The sequence below is a fragment of the Seriola lalandi genome, unplaced genomic scaffold (assembly GCF_002814215.2).
Source record: "Seriola lalandi dorsalis isolate HSWRI2012SDOR001 ecotype SW California unplaced genomic scaffold, Sedor1 jcf7180002054519, whole genome shotgun sequence".
Taxonomy (NCBI): Eukaryota; Metazoa; Chordata; class Actinopteri; order Carangiformes; family Carangidae; genus Seriola; species Seriola lalandi.
This window is the reverse complement of record NW_019525072.1, coordinates 1951115-1968589: the sequence shown is the minus strand read 5'-3', so window position 1 is coordinate 1968589 and position 17475 is coordinate 1951115. Positions and strand designations below refer to the sequence as shown.

The 17475-nt window shown below is 44.2% G+C and overlaps 1 protein-coding gene across 4 annotated transcripts in view; it reads left to right on the top strand.

Annotated features, from left to right (window-relative positions):
- rhbdf1a (rhomboid 5 homolog 1a (Drosophila)) overlaps window positions 1-17475 on the top strand; it is a 31419-nt gene that overhangs the window by 9056 nt on the left and 4888 nt on the right. For 2 of the 4 annotated variants that reach the window (XM_023413977.2, XM_087175947.1), the window contains 8 exons: window positions 12957-13101; window positions 13216-13355; window positions 13927-14034; window positions 15518-15731; window positions 15981-16187; window positions 16416-16538; window positions 16692-16855; window positions 17158-17409. In XM_023413977.2, the coding sequence (XP_023269745.1) occupies window positions 12985-13101; window positions 13216-13355; window positions 13927-14034; window positions 15518-15731; window positions 15981-16187; window positions 16416-16538; window positions 16692-16855; window positions 17158-17409 (1325 nt within the window). In that variant the 5' untranslated portion in view covers window positions 12957-12984. The remainder of the gene's footprint in view (window positions 1-12956; window positions 13102-13215; window positions 13356-13926; window positions 14035-15517; window positions 15732-15980; window positions 16188-16415; window positions 16539-16691; window positions 16856-17157; window positions 17410-17475) is intronic. The other 2 variants (XM_087175948.1, XM_087175949.1) reach the window with 2 other exon arrangements.

Sequence of the window (17475 nt, the reverse complement as noted above, 5' to 3'; positions counted from 1 at the left end):
TTCTATCTTTGGCACAGTCAGCCGTCATACCCAGAGGCTGTGAATCCTCATTGTGTACCAGACTGCTAAACTCAAGTTGACTGCACCCTGAATGGAACTGTATACACATACACACACACACACACACACACACACACACACACACACACACACACACACACACACACACACACAGAGTTATATCTGGACAGTTTCAACTATCCTACCAACGTCACATACCATGCACCAAACTCACTCCAGCAGCTTTCCCAGAAATGAGGGTGTGTTTTGGACTCCTGTGACTTGTCTTTTACTGGCTTTTTTCGGAAGAGGTGGATCTTAGTGAGTGTGAATGCTCCTTTGTTTTTACTGAACTTGAACCATTTAAGTTTCGAAATACACCACTGCTGAGGGGTCACCTAAATATGCCAGCAGTGCATCTTTTTTTGACTGTTAAGTTGTGGCTGTTTTACACAAATAGATTCCAGTTAATCTGATGGGCTGTGTGCAATGTTTGTCAGTCAGATTGACTGAAGTGGCATTAAGCCAGGCACCGTTGGCATATTTGAACAAGTACCTGTCCCGGTAACTCTCAACTCTCCTTTTCTGCTGCCTCTGCCTCTCTTCACGCTCGTGCCAACTTTCCCTTGCATTTGCCAGCTGAGAGGGCTCGTAATGCCTCGTGCCAGGGAAAATGATGTAAAGCCTCTCATTTATGGTGCCCAGTTGATCACGCCCAGTTATAGTGAAGGCATCATGCTCCAAGCCTAATATGCGGTGAAGCATATTCACTCAGAAGCAGGCAAAAACAAACACGAAGAGTAATGCAAATCAGTAGTAATTTATTCCTGGTGCCTTTCACGATTTGTACTCCCACTCTGGGACACAACAATTTATGTTTTTAGTTTCACTTCTCTCATCTTGTCTGAATCAGACATTCTGTCTCCTCACCAATATTATATTTCCTGATCATTTCTTGCTCCTCCGTGACAATATTTGCCTGGGTCAAGCAGAGTAGGGAAGCGTCCCTACGACTGTGCTCTGTCACAAGGGGGAAAAAGTGACTTTATTTCCAAAGACAAAGAGTCTGTGTGTTTTCTTCAGTTACATCAGGAGTCAAGAGGCCTCCCCCTCACTGGGCCTGGGACTGTCCCAGTGGACCTGCCCCAGCCTTCCCAGTTTTCCTGTGCCTTTGTTGGGAGTTTTCCACAGATCTCTTGGCCCAGCTGCATGGCTTCATTCTTCCTTCTTCCTGCCCCTTTATCCTCACTTTTACACCTCCCTGATCGCAGCTCAGAGACCCTGGCTTCATGGGTGTTCCCTTGGGTAAACCCCCCCCTTCACTTCCTCAGAGTAGCCTGTATCAGAATAATCTATATTATTAGCTGGTAAATACATGAGGTGATCCTATCTGTAGCGAAATGCAGTTGCGGATGGAGAGTTAGAGAACTAAAAATCTTGGAAATAGATTTTATGTTCCTTGATCACTGCTCTGTTTTGTAGCTGACCTGGGACAAAATTCTTTTGTGCGCTCTGCAAATAACATCCTGAATGATACGAATGCTGTGGTCCACACAATCTGGTGTTATCCTCTTCACGCTGACAGCACTTTGGCAGAAGATACACAGAAGGGGTTAGTTTTGGGTTAAAGGAGCTATTTGTAAGGTTTGCTATTGCTACATCACAGGTGTTATCATAAACTGTCGTTTACTTACCGGTCTAGAACAGTATCAAACTTCATTCCTGTCTCCAGTGGTGGAAAGTAACGCCAAGTGTTAAGTGCTTCTATTTCTATCACGTCTTTTCTTCTACTGAAGTTAGCATGCTAACCAGCTAGCACCGGTCCGGCCAGCCCGTCTCCACACTTTCTGATTGCAGAAGTAGCGCTGCTCAGAAGGTGTATTATAACCTCTTGTATTGTAAATGCAATGATGCTCTTGTCAAGTGACCATCACCATCACCACCACCACTCGCTCCCGGCAAGAAAACCACGTTCGAAACCCAGTACCCAAAGATATCAGCATTTGGTTACTGGGAATGTCCAAAAGAAGTGAAATTACACTGTACAGAAATCGACTTATTTCAACCTGGAGTCAAATAGATACATTTTCATACAAGTTTTTATTATTACTATAAAATGAGATTACATTTCATGTAATTTTGCCTATTATCTGTGGATCAAAACTGTCTTTGAACCAGCCATTGAAATGGCACCGACTCGATGAGTGACTCTCACTTGTTTTGACACAGAGACCCAAATCTCACCTCTGTATCTATCTGAGTCATTGCTCCATGATCTACATTGTTCACAGACTTTGCCAAAGTGTCTTGTGACCCACATTTCCGTCCCACCACAGTGACTTAGTAACCGTCAGACCCACAGATTTGGAAATGTTGGAGACTATGTCAGAAAGACACAGTTTGTATAGTTAACTTTATTCATTTTTGACACAGCAGTGTGAGCAGAGCGTACGTGGTAGGTGATGTATGTGGGACTGATTTGTGTGTTCTTCCCACCGCATGCAGCAGTGGGAACTAGAGCACATACTGTAGCTGTGAGTAAGCACTTATCTGTTGGTCAAACCATTTTATCTGCCATAAGTCATGCTCAACTTTGTGCATGTAAGACTCATTTTAATAATGTTTCTGTTCTGCTTCTCCTTCAGTCGCTTATTTGCCTGTGTAACAGATGAAAGAGATTTAAATATGGGAGCTTTATTAAAATGACCTAGTTGTTGTGTGTGGAACAGAAAACGGTTTTCCCTCCCTCCAATCCAGAGGGGAACCAGAAGACTAAATACAGTAGGTCTCTGTGGATGTTGCCTCTGTGAAAATAAATTAAAATCCTCTTACCTGAATCAACTTTATACTATCATCCCAAACAGAGAATCTGTCACTGTGTGACACTGATATGTGTTGTGGTGCAGGAGGGGGAGGCTGCTGGTACGACCTCAATTCACATCCCCTGTCCTTCACTTGGCTCTTAACTCAGGCTGTGCACGCCTACATCTGCACACTCACACAGACACACACGCACACACGCTCACCCAGCCACACGTGTGCATGTGCACACATATTCACAGCCCGCAGTGTTGGAAATAAATGTAGTCAATCAATAATCTGTACTCTGGGCTGCCCCAGGTCTGCAAATCTTTCAAGGAGCCATTTTCTGAAATTGGACGTGAAAGTCACGTCCATCTGAGGCCTTTCACTCATTTATTTAAGTGTGTGAAATGAAATGTTTAAAAGATTGAAAAGGGTAAAAACCTTAATTAGACCTTGACGAAGGTTGAGCCGATCTATGAGAAAATACAGAATCAAATTACTAAGAGAGAAGAGGATGATTCATAGTGGAAGAATAAATAAGTCAGTCCTTTAAATATTCTAACTTTAGACTGAATGATAACTACCCTGTGTGACTATATATATGTTATATGTACATTTACCATACATTTTTATCACACTAACTCACTGATTCTTGATGTGGATGTTTCTCCTCTTGTTGATACAGATTTACTTGAATGTGCTTACAGAAAGATTTGGCAGCAATCTGGGAATAACGAGCAACTGAAGAGGGATGTTCCAACTTGACCAATTTTGAGAAAAAAAAAATCTGTATAATTTTATTCTTAATTGTTTTTGTTTTTTTTCCTTGAGCAGTTGCATTTTAATGCTCAACTCTCTAAGAATTGAAGAGTTAATACTCACCAGGAGACAACAGGTGGACTGAGTGTGTTTTGGAGAGGCTCTTTAATTTAGGCATTTTGTTAGCCTTCATCATCATGCTGTGGATTACTGTACTGTTTGAGAAGCAAAATCTTAGCATTTGATAAGATTCAGCTTCATAAATTTGTTCTTTGTTGCCCTCGGAAACCCCTTTATGCGCCATGCTCCGTGTCCTGAAAGACTAGACAGCCCTCATTCTCTCCTCTGCTTAAATCCATGCTAATATGGATAATTCCCATTGTCCCATCGCCACGAGCCACACTTCATCTGTTCTCCTCAATAGACGTGTCAGCTTCGATGTCACAGTGCACTGAGATCCCCGCTCTCTGCCCGCTCTGTGCAGGGCTGGGAGTGGGCGACAGGCCTGAGTCAAAACGAGGCCCATTATTTTCGGCATACAGTGACGTGTGCTTGATCGTGGCCAGAGGGGGCAGGGATGTGTATATTTACATGTGCGGTGTGGATGTGTTCCTGTGCATGTGAGCGAGTGTATGTTGTTTCCGTGGTCGTGTGGACTGGACACGGAGAATGCGCTGGGTCTGCGGTGTGTTTCCTGCCTTCATTTGCACGTCTCCCCCTCCTCTGCTCTGCATTTCCTTCCTTCCAGCACTCCTCAGTAAAACAAGCGGTAACCTGACCTCTCTCTATGCTGGTGGTCTCCCACAGAGGATGTGAGATGACAGAGCTGATGGCTCTCCTTTGTGAAGTATTTTTAATCCTGTCGATTGATTGGACCACAAAGATATAAAGCTAAACAGTTGTGATAGTAAGGCAACACAACCTGACGGCCTGCGGTGCTGCTTTTTCTCAGTTTTTAATGAGTTGATTACCTCAGATGTAGTTTTCATCCATTAAACATACACTCCAATATGATGTCTCTGCTAAACCATAATGAAGTGGACTCATTTTGTGCATCACGAGTAATTTTCTTCACTGGGAATGTGCTTAGTGCACCATTTCCATTGATGGAGGAATGAAAACTTCGGCCTGCTCTTGCTTTTTCTTTTTTTTTTGTGTGTCTACGATCAGGCTGCACAATGACCCTTGTTCAGCCCAGTCCACATCAGGCCATACAATGCAGCCTTTTGTAGTCTTGATTCAGGCTGATATCATGGTGGAAACTATTTAGATGGGGATCACATGTTGTTAGGGCATGCTGCTTTTGAGATTCTCCTCTTACTCACTTAACGAGAGAATGTCAAACCTCCCGTAGACAATAAGGTGCTTGTTTGTTGTCTCAGGACACATTTTGGGAAGACTGGGATCTCCAAGAAAGATGGCTTACCTTCTTTGTTGTCTGAAGTAGACTCTCTCATTAAGCCATAAATTGCAAGACCTTGCATCTAAGCAGAGCAGGTCAAGGTGGTGTCAAGGTCAGGTCTTGTCAGAAAGTCTCATGCTAATGTTTTTCATCTTCTTTCATTATGGCAAGCAGTGTGAATATAGATCTTTAACATTTGTGTTATTCATAATTTTTGATCTGATTTCACAACTCTTGACTAATTTGGAAATTTAATATGGAAATTAAAGTTTTTCCATGCTTTGGGAAAGGCTTTTAGATTTACGAGGTTTTATGTCATTGTCTGTAGTGTGACAAATTATGTGACAAGCCTTTTTAAAAGACATTTTGAATCCAATTATTATAATTTCATTTGTAATGTGCAGACAGATTTTTTAGCTAAATCTAATTGCTTCTCACCCCTCTGAACCCAGTCAGCAGAATCAATTATAATATTATATATTGCCTATTTACTGCAAACCCAGATGTGTGGCTGTTTCTATTTGGCCTCTGTAGATTTACCACAGTTCTCTTTTAGCCTCTGGGGTTAGGACAGGCCCTCTGGAGTATCTCTGAAGTATCACAGCGTTGTTGAATTTCATTAACTGCCCTTAAGACACAGCTCTAACAGGCCCCCGAGCATTTTGTCTGCACTATTACTACACTACTCCCTATGCCCCAGTGTGGAGCTGCTAGATTTTCCCACTCTCCTACCAGCAGTGAGATTCCTTGTAGGCCACAGCTGGAGATACAGTGAGTTGATGATAAATGTCTACAGCAAACAAATGTTCAGGTCTGGCAGCTGCAGTCCCAGCCTAAAATGACTTATCAATTGCTATATCCCAAAGCGACGAGGGCCGTTCCGCTGTGAGCTGATTCAGCGGGGTGTTGCCTGATCTCACTGGTCACAGAATATTCACACAAATCTCTTGTTATTGTATAACACAGTGTCTAGTTGTCTTGGTGGGTGAGGTATATAAATATCTATAAATAGCCCGCGCCATGGGGCGTTTTTTTTTTTTTTTTTACTGTCAGCTGCTTCCTTAAGATTAGAGGCACAAACACAACTCTGGGCTGAGACATGATACAGATTTACTAAGTGAGCCTTATTTTTCCACTGAAGTGAAGACAGGCCTTTGCTGTGAGCTGAAACAGCCCCGCTAACAATGCTGAGAAAAGAGTCGCTTCAGCTAAGAAGCCTCAGCCCTGTGTGCACAGCAGCTCCAGTACGCAGTAAATAATTCACCTGTGCGGAATGACTGAATAATTCAAGTGCTGAATTAGCTATTCGTGTAATAACATTTCACCTGTGTTTCAAAAGGGGAGGAAAACTTTGTGCAAACGCAGAGCTGATATTCTGTTTGTAAATACGCTGAGATTAAAGTAATTATATGTCTTGGTCTCTGTGTACACGTCTCACCTCTCCTTCATATTGATTTCCTGCACAGGATATTGCTGCACGGTGAAAGGCTGGGTCTTGTGCTGATAAAATAAGCGAACGCAATTTTCAGGGACCCGCATTCGCCTGGCAATATACAGAGGAAGTGAGGAGGACGGGAAGGGGTGCAGGCCGTGCGATGGCGGATACAGATATTGCCTCTTTGCACAGAGATAAATGGACACATCCCAGATCTATGAAATTAGTTTTGTTGCACACGGCCTTTGAGAGGTGTTGTCACATTTTGCTTTTGTCAGAAAACATCCCACCGCCCAGAGATCTGGAGCAGGATGTTTTTTTTTTTTTATTTTGTTTTTTTTTTTGTGTTGGTCTACAGTTTCATATGGACACACATTTGCAACTGAATCCTATAAATACACCACATGCACGCAGCCCGCTGTTAGAAGGCCATTTATACTTTCAAGAGCTATTCATATCGTTGGCACTCGATCCTGTCATTTAGTAAACACTGTTATGACAGTGGGGGAGCCTGGCAGTGGACCTGAAACAAATCTGTCACTCCAGACTAAAACCGCTGAGACTAAAAGGTTAAGTCTCTATTGTAAAATCCCACGAGCGCTGACAGCCTGAACTAAATACCTGTGGAACACTATGGGAAAAAGCAAGGGCTGCTCCACCCTTTTTGGCTGGGCACTAACATCCATGCCTCAGCTCTCAAGCACCCATCTTACCAGTCACAGCAGCCCCTCAGCTATCCATGACATTTGATCTCAGGGTCAGCTGCGACAGATATTTCTGCTGTCTCTGTGTGTATGTGTTTTTTGATGTCGTAAGGGCCGGTATGGTATGACAGCCTGTCACATATCACTAGGGTCAATTCAGACGACTGCAGCTTTACTGGTGCTAAGTTGCACTTCAGTCCCTGGCCTGCGGCTGTATTTTGCAGAGTCTTTTCTTCCCTGTGAGTTGGGCAGAAAGAGAGTTAGAGAGGACTGAGGGGCTTTAAGCCCGGACTGTTGATCACAGCTCAGTTTTATTTTTGTTGAGGAGCAAAGTGTGTGTAGAGAAACGCTCTAATTCCTCCCTCGGTTATACCGTTCATGTGACTCTGTATCTAAATCAACTTCCACAACTGGTGAAGTCACCTGGTATTAATGTCTGTGCTGCAGTATAACACGTTTATTTTTAGTGCCTGTTTCTTTCTTTTCTTGTTTTTCTTCTCTGTTCTCCTCGCCCAAATGAAATATCAGTAGCTTTGTAGATTTGTCAGCTTCTTAATTCATCGTGGTCGGACGCACGATGTTCTATATAAAGATCAAAAGCATCTTTCTGCAGTTAATGCGCAGATGGGCCTCAGATGCTTGTAGGAGCTACAGAACACACATGCTGTTATCAAGTGCAAGTGAATCTTACAGCAGGGTGAATTGGTAGATCTCTTGCTTCTTCTTATTGTTTTCCAAATGCCTCCACCCATAATATGAATATGTGCTCATGACTTTCTGCTTATTATTATGAAATCTCAATTTAAGGGAACTACATCTATTGTATATTAAGGTTGATTTCGCAATGGAAACATTGAGGGTGTGTGTCTGATGCAGAGAGCATTTCATTTGAGAAAAAGTCTGCTTAAATGTAGAGGAGAACTTTTTAGAATATTTCTAGTTATACTAGTCAGAGAATAACTAAGGAGAGTGACTGCTTGAATAGTGTTTTTTCCCTCCATTGTTTCCAGTGTCAAGCCTCGCCTCCAGCATGGAGTGAACTAAAGAAACAATGGATAGTAGGAGCATTTATAGTGGATGACTAACTGTTGGAGTATGGGGAAAACCAAACATAACGTGTTTGTGCCATCGGGTTTTCAGGGAAACAGTAATAAGTCTGGAACCTGCTTCAATTACACAGAAATGTAATGATGTCACTTGATATTGGAAAGCTTTCTAATAAATGAAAAAATATTTTGGTAGCACCACAATGATAATTTGAGTCAAAGTGGTCAAAAGGCTGACCTGTGGCGGCAGCAACATGCAGGAAAGAGGATGAAAGAGGGAAAGGAGGAACGAAGGCCTGAGGGCAGGAAGCGCTGCAGCTCTCAAGAATGAGGTATCCGGCCTTCTCACTACTCAGATTAATGAGGTCATCCATGATGGCGCCTGCCCGTGCATGCAAGGCAGCGGAGTCCTGTTTTCCACTGTCCACCCTGCCTCTACAGTCCCTGCCGGGAGCAGGCAGGGCCCTACTTGGCGGGCCACCTGAGGCTCTGTCAGCCTCAATGACACAGCTCTGTCAGCCACCCTCAGCGTGGCTGCAGCTAGCCTGCCTCCTGCAGAGTAGTGCATAGCAGCAGAGTACACACAGTACCCGGAAACCAGCCAGCTCCTGTCCATAATGGTTAGACTTCATGCGGTTTCCTGCTCTACCATTTCAGCTTGGTTCAGTTTCAGCCAGAGATCTTGAGGAATGTGGCGAAGGCATGCACTGAGATTAGAAACGGCCCCGGATAGAGGAGATTTCAAGAATGCACGAATATTTCTAAAATGACTATTTCAGAAATGTTTAATTCATAAATTATTTTTCTAAAACACCTGATACGGCACTTTGTAGATAATATGTGTTTTGCTCTTTCATTTCTTCTTCAATCACAGGAGTGAACAGGGACTACAGATTTTAAATAAGGCATCTGCAGAAAAGATGGCAGCTCCGACATGAAAGAGGCCAACCAGATTACTATTTTATTTATGATGAATGACAAACAGGAGGGCAATGTTCTGTTGCAAGCCTCTGTGCATATTTGAAACGTAAGGGCAGACTGAGAAAAGTAGTTATGTTGTACACAATGGCACAAGCCTGAAATGAAGCAGCAGAGCTTTTTCACAACTGTTCAAGGTGGCATTTAGAGCTCCATTCACTGAGCCTTTCTTCTGTTGGACTTTAAGCCTCACCTGTGACAGCTGGGCCTCTGTTGTCATAAGCCAGTGCCTCTCTCTGCATGACTGAAGACCATTTCCCAAGCGATTATATTAAATGGTGGCATGGAAAGCTTCATCGGGCTTGAGTTTGTATGCATAGCGTAATACAATAGATTGCAGCTCACCAGACAGAGAAAGAGAGTGCTGGTTATGCTTGTCAACCCCAGTCATTATGGCCCGCTGGACATCCCTGCACCTGGAGAGACATCGGTTTGTCCTCTGCGTTTCGTCCGCCTGTCTTTCTTCCCCTGTCTAATGGAGAGAAGAAGTGGCCCGGGGGGAGCCAGTGTCAGCCCCCAGCAATTTAAAAACAAACCATGCAGGGTTGTCTTGGGTCTCATAATTGAGTAGGATGTGTCAGTTTCTCACAAGGCCCAAACGATAGCAGGAAGCCAATCTTGCGAGGCTCAGTACGCAGTTCATGGGTGTGGGTGTTTGGGTTTTTTTTTCCTCTGCAGATGTGAATCTTGAAGTCAAAACAAAACTTTTGAAGAAACTAGATTAAATCGTGGTAGTCTGAAGAATGTGAGCCTCACATCAGCGCCGGGAATGTAAACACTGTGGGAAACTATTACACGCATCGAATTGTTGCCATACGACATCTGAACCAGAAAAAAAAAAAGCACAATCACCTTGAGAACAAGATAAGATATTACGGTGCATTAGCCAAGCAGCTGCTGGGGCTGAATAATATAGTCTTGTCGAACTGAGCTATTGCTTTAAGACTGATTTTTTTCTACTGTCGAACTTGACCATGAACAGATAACATGCTCTGTCCAGGGAGGGCTAATCCTCCAGCCTGGATAATTGCCAAACACAGAATTCAATCAGCTCTCCTTCCCCTAAGGAAATCTGCTTCTGAAGGACTTCCTGCCTATGAAGACCTCGTCTTTCTCAGACAGCGACCAGCCTTGGGCTCCATCTTCTCTGTAGGTGGATTTCTAATCATAACTCATTGGAGAGATGAGTGACACTTTGAGTGCTCCCTCACGGTGTGAAACGAGTTGGTGGCCGTCGTGGCTGCGACGGCGACGCCAACTGTTCCAGCTAAACTCGAGTCGCATGCCCGTGCCAGTTCAGCTGCCATGTTGTCTTTGGAGGAGGACGAGAGAGACAGAGGGAGACAGAGAGACGGGCGCTTGGCTGTCTGATGAATGTTGGAGGTTTCCCTCGGGCTGTGACCAAATGCTCTTAAAACCCACTGAGGAGCATGGCTGCATTACTGCTGCAGCATCAAGTTTTGCAAGCGTCCTCTGCACGACTACTATTACATGTCTACACTGTGTGGGATACAGATGTTTAACAATGGCACTGCCATTTTTAAGTCAGATACTTCAGCCATCATCTCTCTTCATTTTCATAGTTTTGAATGTTTTTTGTTTCATTTATCTGTGTTGGTTTAATCTGACAAGCAAGTAGCCAGCAGGCAGAACGGAGCTATGAGGCTGTAATTGCCTGTAAATGGCAAGCACTCACACAGAGACCACATGCAAGTAAGAAAGAAATGAGTGGGAGACTTAAGGCAGGAAAAAAAATAGCCCACAGCAGAAAGCAGGAGGAGAAGCTCAGCCCAGGAACAATGGGAGTTGTTTAGTGTGCTTCCACCCATCGCTCCTTCACTCTCTGGAGGCAGAGCAGCAACGACAGAGCATTCAGGGCAAACACAGTTAAATGCAGGAGGAGCCAAAGCTTAAGCAATCAAACAATGTTTTGCATGGAGGAAAATCAGGTTCCCTCGCTGTCTGCTTTCAGTTCCAGTCTGTTTCAATGTGAAGCGGATGCTCCCCTCCCTTCCCAGATCTGCTCGGTATCAGGAGCCCTGCTGTTTGAACTAATGATGAAAGTAATTAAATGTCGGGTGTTTTAGCCCGGGGCGAGAGAGAGGGCTGTTGTTGCAGTCGTGAGCCGAGCACAAGCTGAGCTACTGGTGTCACATTTGCATTTCCCCAAATATTAGTAGTCAGTTCATGAGAGGGATGAAGTGTGTGATTGTTATTCAGTGGATTTACAGGCAGATGACTGAGTTATACTAAATAAGTCACGAGTGAAGTCACCAAATATATGCGTCGAAGTGGAGCAGAGTGAATAGGCTTCAAAATGTCACTTAGCTCTGGCTGTAGTCCAGTCTGCTTTGCTAATCTCACCTCACAATCCAGACAATGTCACTGGAGGTCAAACAACTTTCAATATAAAAGCCTAATAGGTGCACAAGGTCAAAGCCTCCCAGACTGACAGGGAATGAATTGTTGTATTGTAAGCATCCCTTCTAGTTTTTTCTGCTTCTTGTAGAACTCCCAATGACTTTATTGTAGCAGAAATGTCAATGTGTGATATAGGAACTATACCAGTATAAGTGTGAACTTGCAAATTGAGAAATATCTGTCAGCAAGACAGATACCGTGTTAAATATTAACACATTGGTGATGACCTCTGCCGCCCTCAGTCTGAGGTTTCCCTGCTGTCTCTGCTGAGATACTCTGACAAAACTTCCCATCATCACTTGGGCTAAAACAGAAGCCTGTGGTGTGTTAAAATGGCAACGCGAAGCAGATGTGGTCACTAGCTGTAGACTTTTTGTTTTTTTTTTCAAGGAGGAGCTGTAATAAGAGAAGTGAGGACGTGACCTGATGTGGCTGCTCAAAGCTCAAAACCCTTGATGTGACTTAAAGACTTTGGCATTTTCACTGAATGAAACGGGAAAGGGCGGGAAAGGGATTTTTCAAATTCATTTGGTTTTGTAACAGCTCCAAAGCCGAGGAGACAACCTCCTTTGCAAGTTTATACACTTGTGCTTTGCAGAAAGGCGGCCCATTGTTTTGTACATTCCTCTTGCCTGCAGATTGAAAGAAAAACTGCCTTAATGAATCATGAGTGCACAACTACGAATGCACCAATCTTCATGGGATGTTGCGGGATCATATGAAGTGAAATAAAAAAAAATGGCTGTGCACTGTTAACGCGTAAATGAGCTAAATTTTTCATGGGAAAAATGGGAATGAAGAAAATGACAGGAAATGAACCACCAGGCCCAGAGAAGTGAGGTTAGACGGTGGGACAATAAAACGAAGGGCTGGTGATAACAAGGCTGCAGCTACGGGCAGGGCTGTTTACTGTGCACCTCCTGTGGCCCACAGGCCTCGTCATGGGAGTGCACGCACACAGTCATTAGACTCTGATAGATGTCTGCTGGAGGCAGAGCAACGTTTAACCACACAGAGGGATTACGTTTGATTTTAACTGTAGAATTAAGGGATTATTTTTAAGACTGCAAACTTCCTCACTCTGCTGCACAAATATTTATTGTTTTTTTTTTTGTTTTTTTTTTTAAATGGCCATGTGAACTGTTTCTGGGAAGCTGTAAACAGCTATAGATGGTTCTCAGTGGTTTCCCCTATGGACTATCTGATGAAGAGAAATATGTGAACACCCATGCTTGAATCAAATAAGGGGCCTTAGCACCCTCTTGTGAAACAATTTTGCAACACAAATCAGTGTAATCATCATGTTTAAAGCTGCAAAGAACACATTTGAATTTTGATCGTGTGTTTTACTTAAGATTACATGTGATTGGTTGAAACTCATCACAGTCTCTTTTCTCTGTGTGTAGCTGGCAGGCCTGGGGTGGGACAGAGAACATGGCTGAACCACGGCGGGAGAGCACCAGCAGCCTGCAGAGGAAGAAACCTCCATGGCTCAGACTGGACATTCCCACAGCTCAGATGTCGCTGGACGAGCCTCCCACTTTTGTTCAGGTGAGTTTTTTTTTTCTCATTGAATCCCCCCTTCAAATGTTTGTCATCGCTCTCTGTCTCTTTTGACTTGCGTTTTCACTTTTCCTTTTGTATTATGTGTCATTTCTCGTGTAGCCGGTGAAGAGGCAGGGGTTCCTGCGTAGTATCAGCATGCCAGTGGAGACCACTCACCTCCAGTCCCCACCCCGCGACCTCTTTGACACCCGACGGCCTGTCTTGCAACGCCAGTCATCCATCACTCAGACCATAAAGAGGTAAAAAGCATCTAGCAATACACTGGCTTGATTAAATATGTTTACATCTTGATATAAGTGGATTATAGCATGTACACGTTCAACATTTCATGCTTCAGGATTATTATATGAAGACCTTCACGTTTCTTTTGCAGTGTAGCAAGTCATTTACATCAGTGTGTGTTGTCTAACCTTGGATGAAATGTTATGTAATATAAGCAGCACATGCTTGTATGAGATTCCTGAGCTAAACCGAGGATGTTAGCAGCCTGTGTCCCGTGGCATGTAAAAACATAACTTTTCCATATATCTACAGTGTTCCTGCTTTCCTTACCTTTTTACAAATTGCATGGCTGTTTCTGATTAACAACCTCAGTATCATGTGCCTGGTAATCACCTTCCTAATGTTGTAAATCTCAATGAAAACCAAATCTTAACCTCAGAGTCTGCTTTGCTCTCTCTGCATGATTGCTCCGGCACTTTCCAGCTGCACTTTTCCTTCTCACTGCCTTGTTGTTGTCTTTTCTCTTTCCCTCCTCCTTCCCTCTGTCCCTTCTGGCCTCCCTCCGGGCCCTGCTCTGCCTGGTCACAGCAGCAGAAGGGTGCACTTTGAGCGGATTAACACGGTGCCCATTAAGGGCCAGCGGGCTGCTCGCCGCAGCACCAGGAAGCACCACTCGCTCTCCAGAACCCTGCTCAGGTACGGCAGGAAGTCCCTCACAAGACTGCAGGTGTTAGGGTCAGGATGAAGGTCTGGTGTTTACTCACTTGTTTACGATGAGGAAATAAGTGAGTATACTCTGTGTATGTTCAGCTTACAATGTTAAGTCTGACATGATTTTGCCAATGATGCTTTAAATATTTGTAATAATTTTTATTCACTCTGACAGTAAGTGTCACATGTATCAGGCCCACATCACAAGCTTCAAGATTTTCTGTTGTTTCTCACTCTGTCACCGGCTGTTGCAGCTGTGAGTCATGTCATAGCCACAGAGATGTTTTTAAATGAGTCATAAGAGCACCCGAAACCATGAGCTGTCATTTCCCTTTTACAAGTTCCACTTTATTTCTGAGCTACAGGAATGACACGGCGTGACAGTGGGAGGGGTCACTCATGTCCTTACACATCTGTCAAACAGCATCCCACACAAGCAGCTGTCGCCTCTGGACGGTGCATGTTAGTAAGCCAATGTTTTAAGGTCTCGCGGCCTCTTTAGTGGACACTCATTAGGCCATGACGATGTTAAACCATTCTCATAGAGACCAGGGTTAGTGAGGGCATGTCCACTGCTGCAAAGAAAAGGCACACAGGCGTACGCTAGAATATTAGCTGCTGAATCATGTCACTGACACAAAACAGAGGACCAGGCAACCAGTGAGAATTATTCACAGAAAGAAAGAGTGAGCTGTGCCAGTGAGAAAGAGATTTCAACCGACTTCACTGCACATTCATTCTGCAGCTGGTAATTAGTGAAAAAAAAAAGAAGAAAACACAGCTAGCTCGGCTGAGCTTTCCTTTGAAGAATGTTTCCACTTCCACTTCCTGGCCTCAGGGTGCAGTAACATTGTTTGCTCTGGTACTTATTAGGCTTCAACTACCAACAACGTGATTACGTGTGTATTCAAAAAGGTTCGGTGGAGCGGGCCAACGTGGAAAGTGGAGTGGGACGCAAATAAAACCTCTGAAAAGATACCTCGTTCTCTGTGTCAATTGGATTTGGTGTCTGTTTGTGTCAGTTAAGATTAGGAAAATCTGAATAAGTTGGATTTTATTTGCAGCAACAGAACTACAGTAATCCTCTTGTGCTCTCTTTCTTTGAACATGTGGACTTTGGGAGTGTGTGACTCTGCACCATGCATACACAGTGTACCTGGCTGCCGTTCTTTCCCAGTTTGCCCGGGCATAAACATGCCCAGACTTGTTCCCTTTACTGCTTCTATTACTCGCACTATCTGGGCCACTTTCTGACATCCCGGGGAGTGTGGGCTTATCAGTCCTTTGCATGTTTGCCGTTCCACTCCTCCATGTACAGAGCTCTTAAGAGGGCCATCAATGAGTGCCTCTATATCTCTTTTTCAAGTTTCACCTTGCCAGATAGGATTTAAATCTCTGTCTGTGAGAAAAGAAGCACGTATGTCAGCTTTGTGACCCAGAACTGAAAGGTCAGTGTTTGTGGTGTTAGGGGAACAGCAGACTGGTTTGGAGTCAGTAAGGACGGCGACGCCACCCAGAAATGGCAGAGGAAAAGTCTGCGCCACTGCAGCCTGCGCTACGGGAAGCTGAAACCACAGGTGATCCGAGAGATGGATCTGCCCAGCCAGGACAACATCTCCTTAACCAGCACTGAGACCCCACCTCCTCTCTATGTCCCCTCCTCACAGCATGGCATGCAAAAGGTGAAGGAATACATGGGCTGTTTTGTATTTTATGTTATACGACAATGTATTTTAACCTTAAAAAAAAAAGAAACAATTATTGATTTTGGTATTAATCATTCTGGTCGTCCCACATGTTAAATTAATTAATTGAAGCAGCATCTTTTGGAATGTCTCTTGATAATTCATATTGTAATGATATGCATATTGATTTACTGCTCTCTCTCTGACTACCACCTGGGATCCCATTTGGAACCCATGGGTCTCCAGATCGTGGACCCATTGGCGCGAGGACGAGCCTTCCGTATGGTGGAGGAAGTGGACGGCTACAGCGTGCCTCAGACCCCCATCACCCCCGGAGCAGCCTCCCTCTGTTCCTTCACCAGCTCCCGCTCAGGTCTCAACCGACTGCCTCGCAGGCGCAAGAGGGAGTCTGTAGCAAAGATGAGCTTCAGGGCCGCAGCAGCGCTGGTCAAGGTGAACAACATAGATGATATCAGATTAAATACAAATATGTACAATGCTTGTAAAATAACATATACATGAGGAACAAACAGGAAAAAATAAGTGAACCAGAACACCTGTTGTACACATGCTCCTTTCTGTACTTTATTGGATCTTATTGGCATTGTATGAATTTGCAATCTGGTATGATGGAAAGATTACACCTGTGAAGCCATATATGTTTATTTGTTTGTTTCTCAGGGGCGTTCGTTACGGGAGAGCACTCTGAGACGGGCCCAAAGACGAAGCTTCACCCCTGCCAGCTTCATGGATGAAGATGTGGTCGACTTCCCTGATGAACTGGACACATCCTTCTTTGCCAGAGTAATGAAGGAAAAACAACAGTGTTATTTTGCTGTTGTTACTATGTAACCATGTTTATTTATGACTGAATAATTCTTATTTGAAAAACCCCAGGGGATTCTGATTGTTGGCACCTCCGCTCACTATTTTCTTTCCACTTGTGTTCTTTTCTAGGATATTCTGATGCAGGAGGAGTTGTCCACGTACACAGACGAGGTGTTTGAGTCACCGTCTGAGGCGGCCATGAAGGAGGCAGAACCCAGCAGCAAGAAAGATGAAACGGAGTTGACAGGCAGCGCCCTAGATAAAAGCGAGCTGGAGAGAAGTCACCTCATGCTGTGAGTTACTGTGTAACCGTGGCGGCAGTCTTATCCAAGCTGTGGTGATGTAAACATTTTAAAAATAATGATTAACACTGATCCATCTTAAATCTGCTAAGAATAGGAATTATAACCAAGTTTCAATCCACAAAGATTAGATGTCCTCAATAACCAATCTGAGACAAATATGAATATTATTGATCTCTTCCTGGATATTGATGACATGACACAGAGAATGTCGTCTTATTTCTTCATCATTAAGCTCATAAACCTCTCTCCATCTTCATGTCTCTCTTCATCCCCTCTGTTGCCTCTTCCAGACCTCTGGAGCGAGGGTGGCGTAAAGCCAAAGAAGGAACTCCAGGACCACCGAAGGTGCCGTTGCGGCAGGAGGTGGTGAGCGTAAACGGACAGCGGCGTGGTCAGCGCATCGTTGTACCTGTCAAGAAACTTTTTGCCCGAGAGAAGAGGCCTTATGGGTTGGGCATGGTGGGAAAGCTCACAAACCGCACCTACCGCAAGCGTATTGACAGCTACGTCAAGAGGCAGATAGAGGACATGGATGACCATAGGTACTGCACCGCTCAACATATCCGACTAATGAGCTCTGTCTCTCTGCTTCCCTCAGTGGATGACAC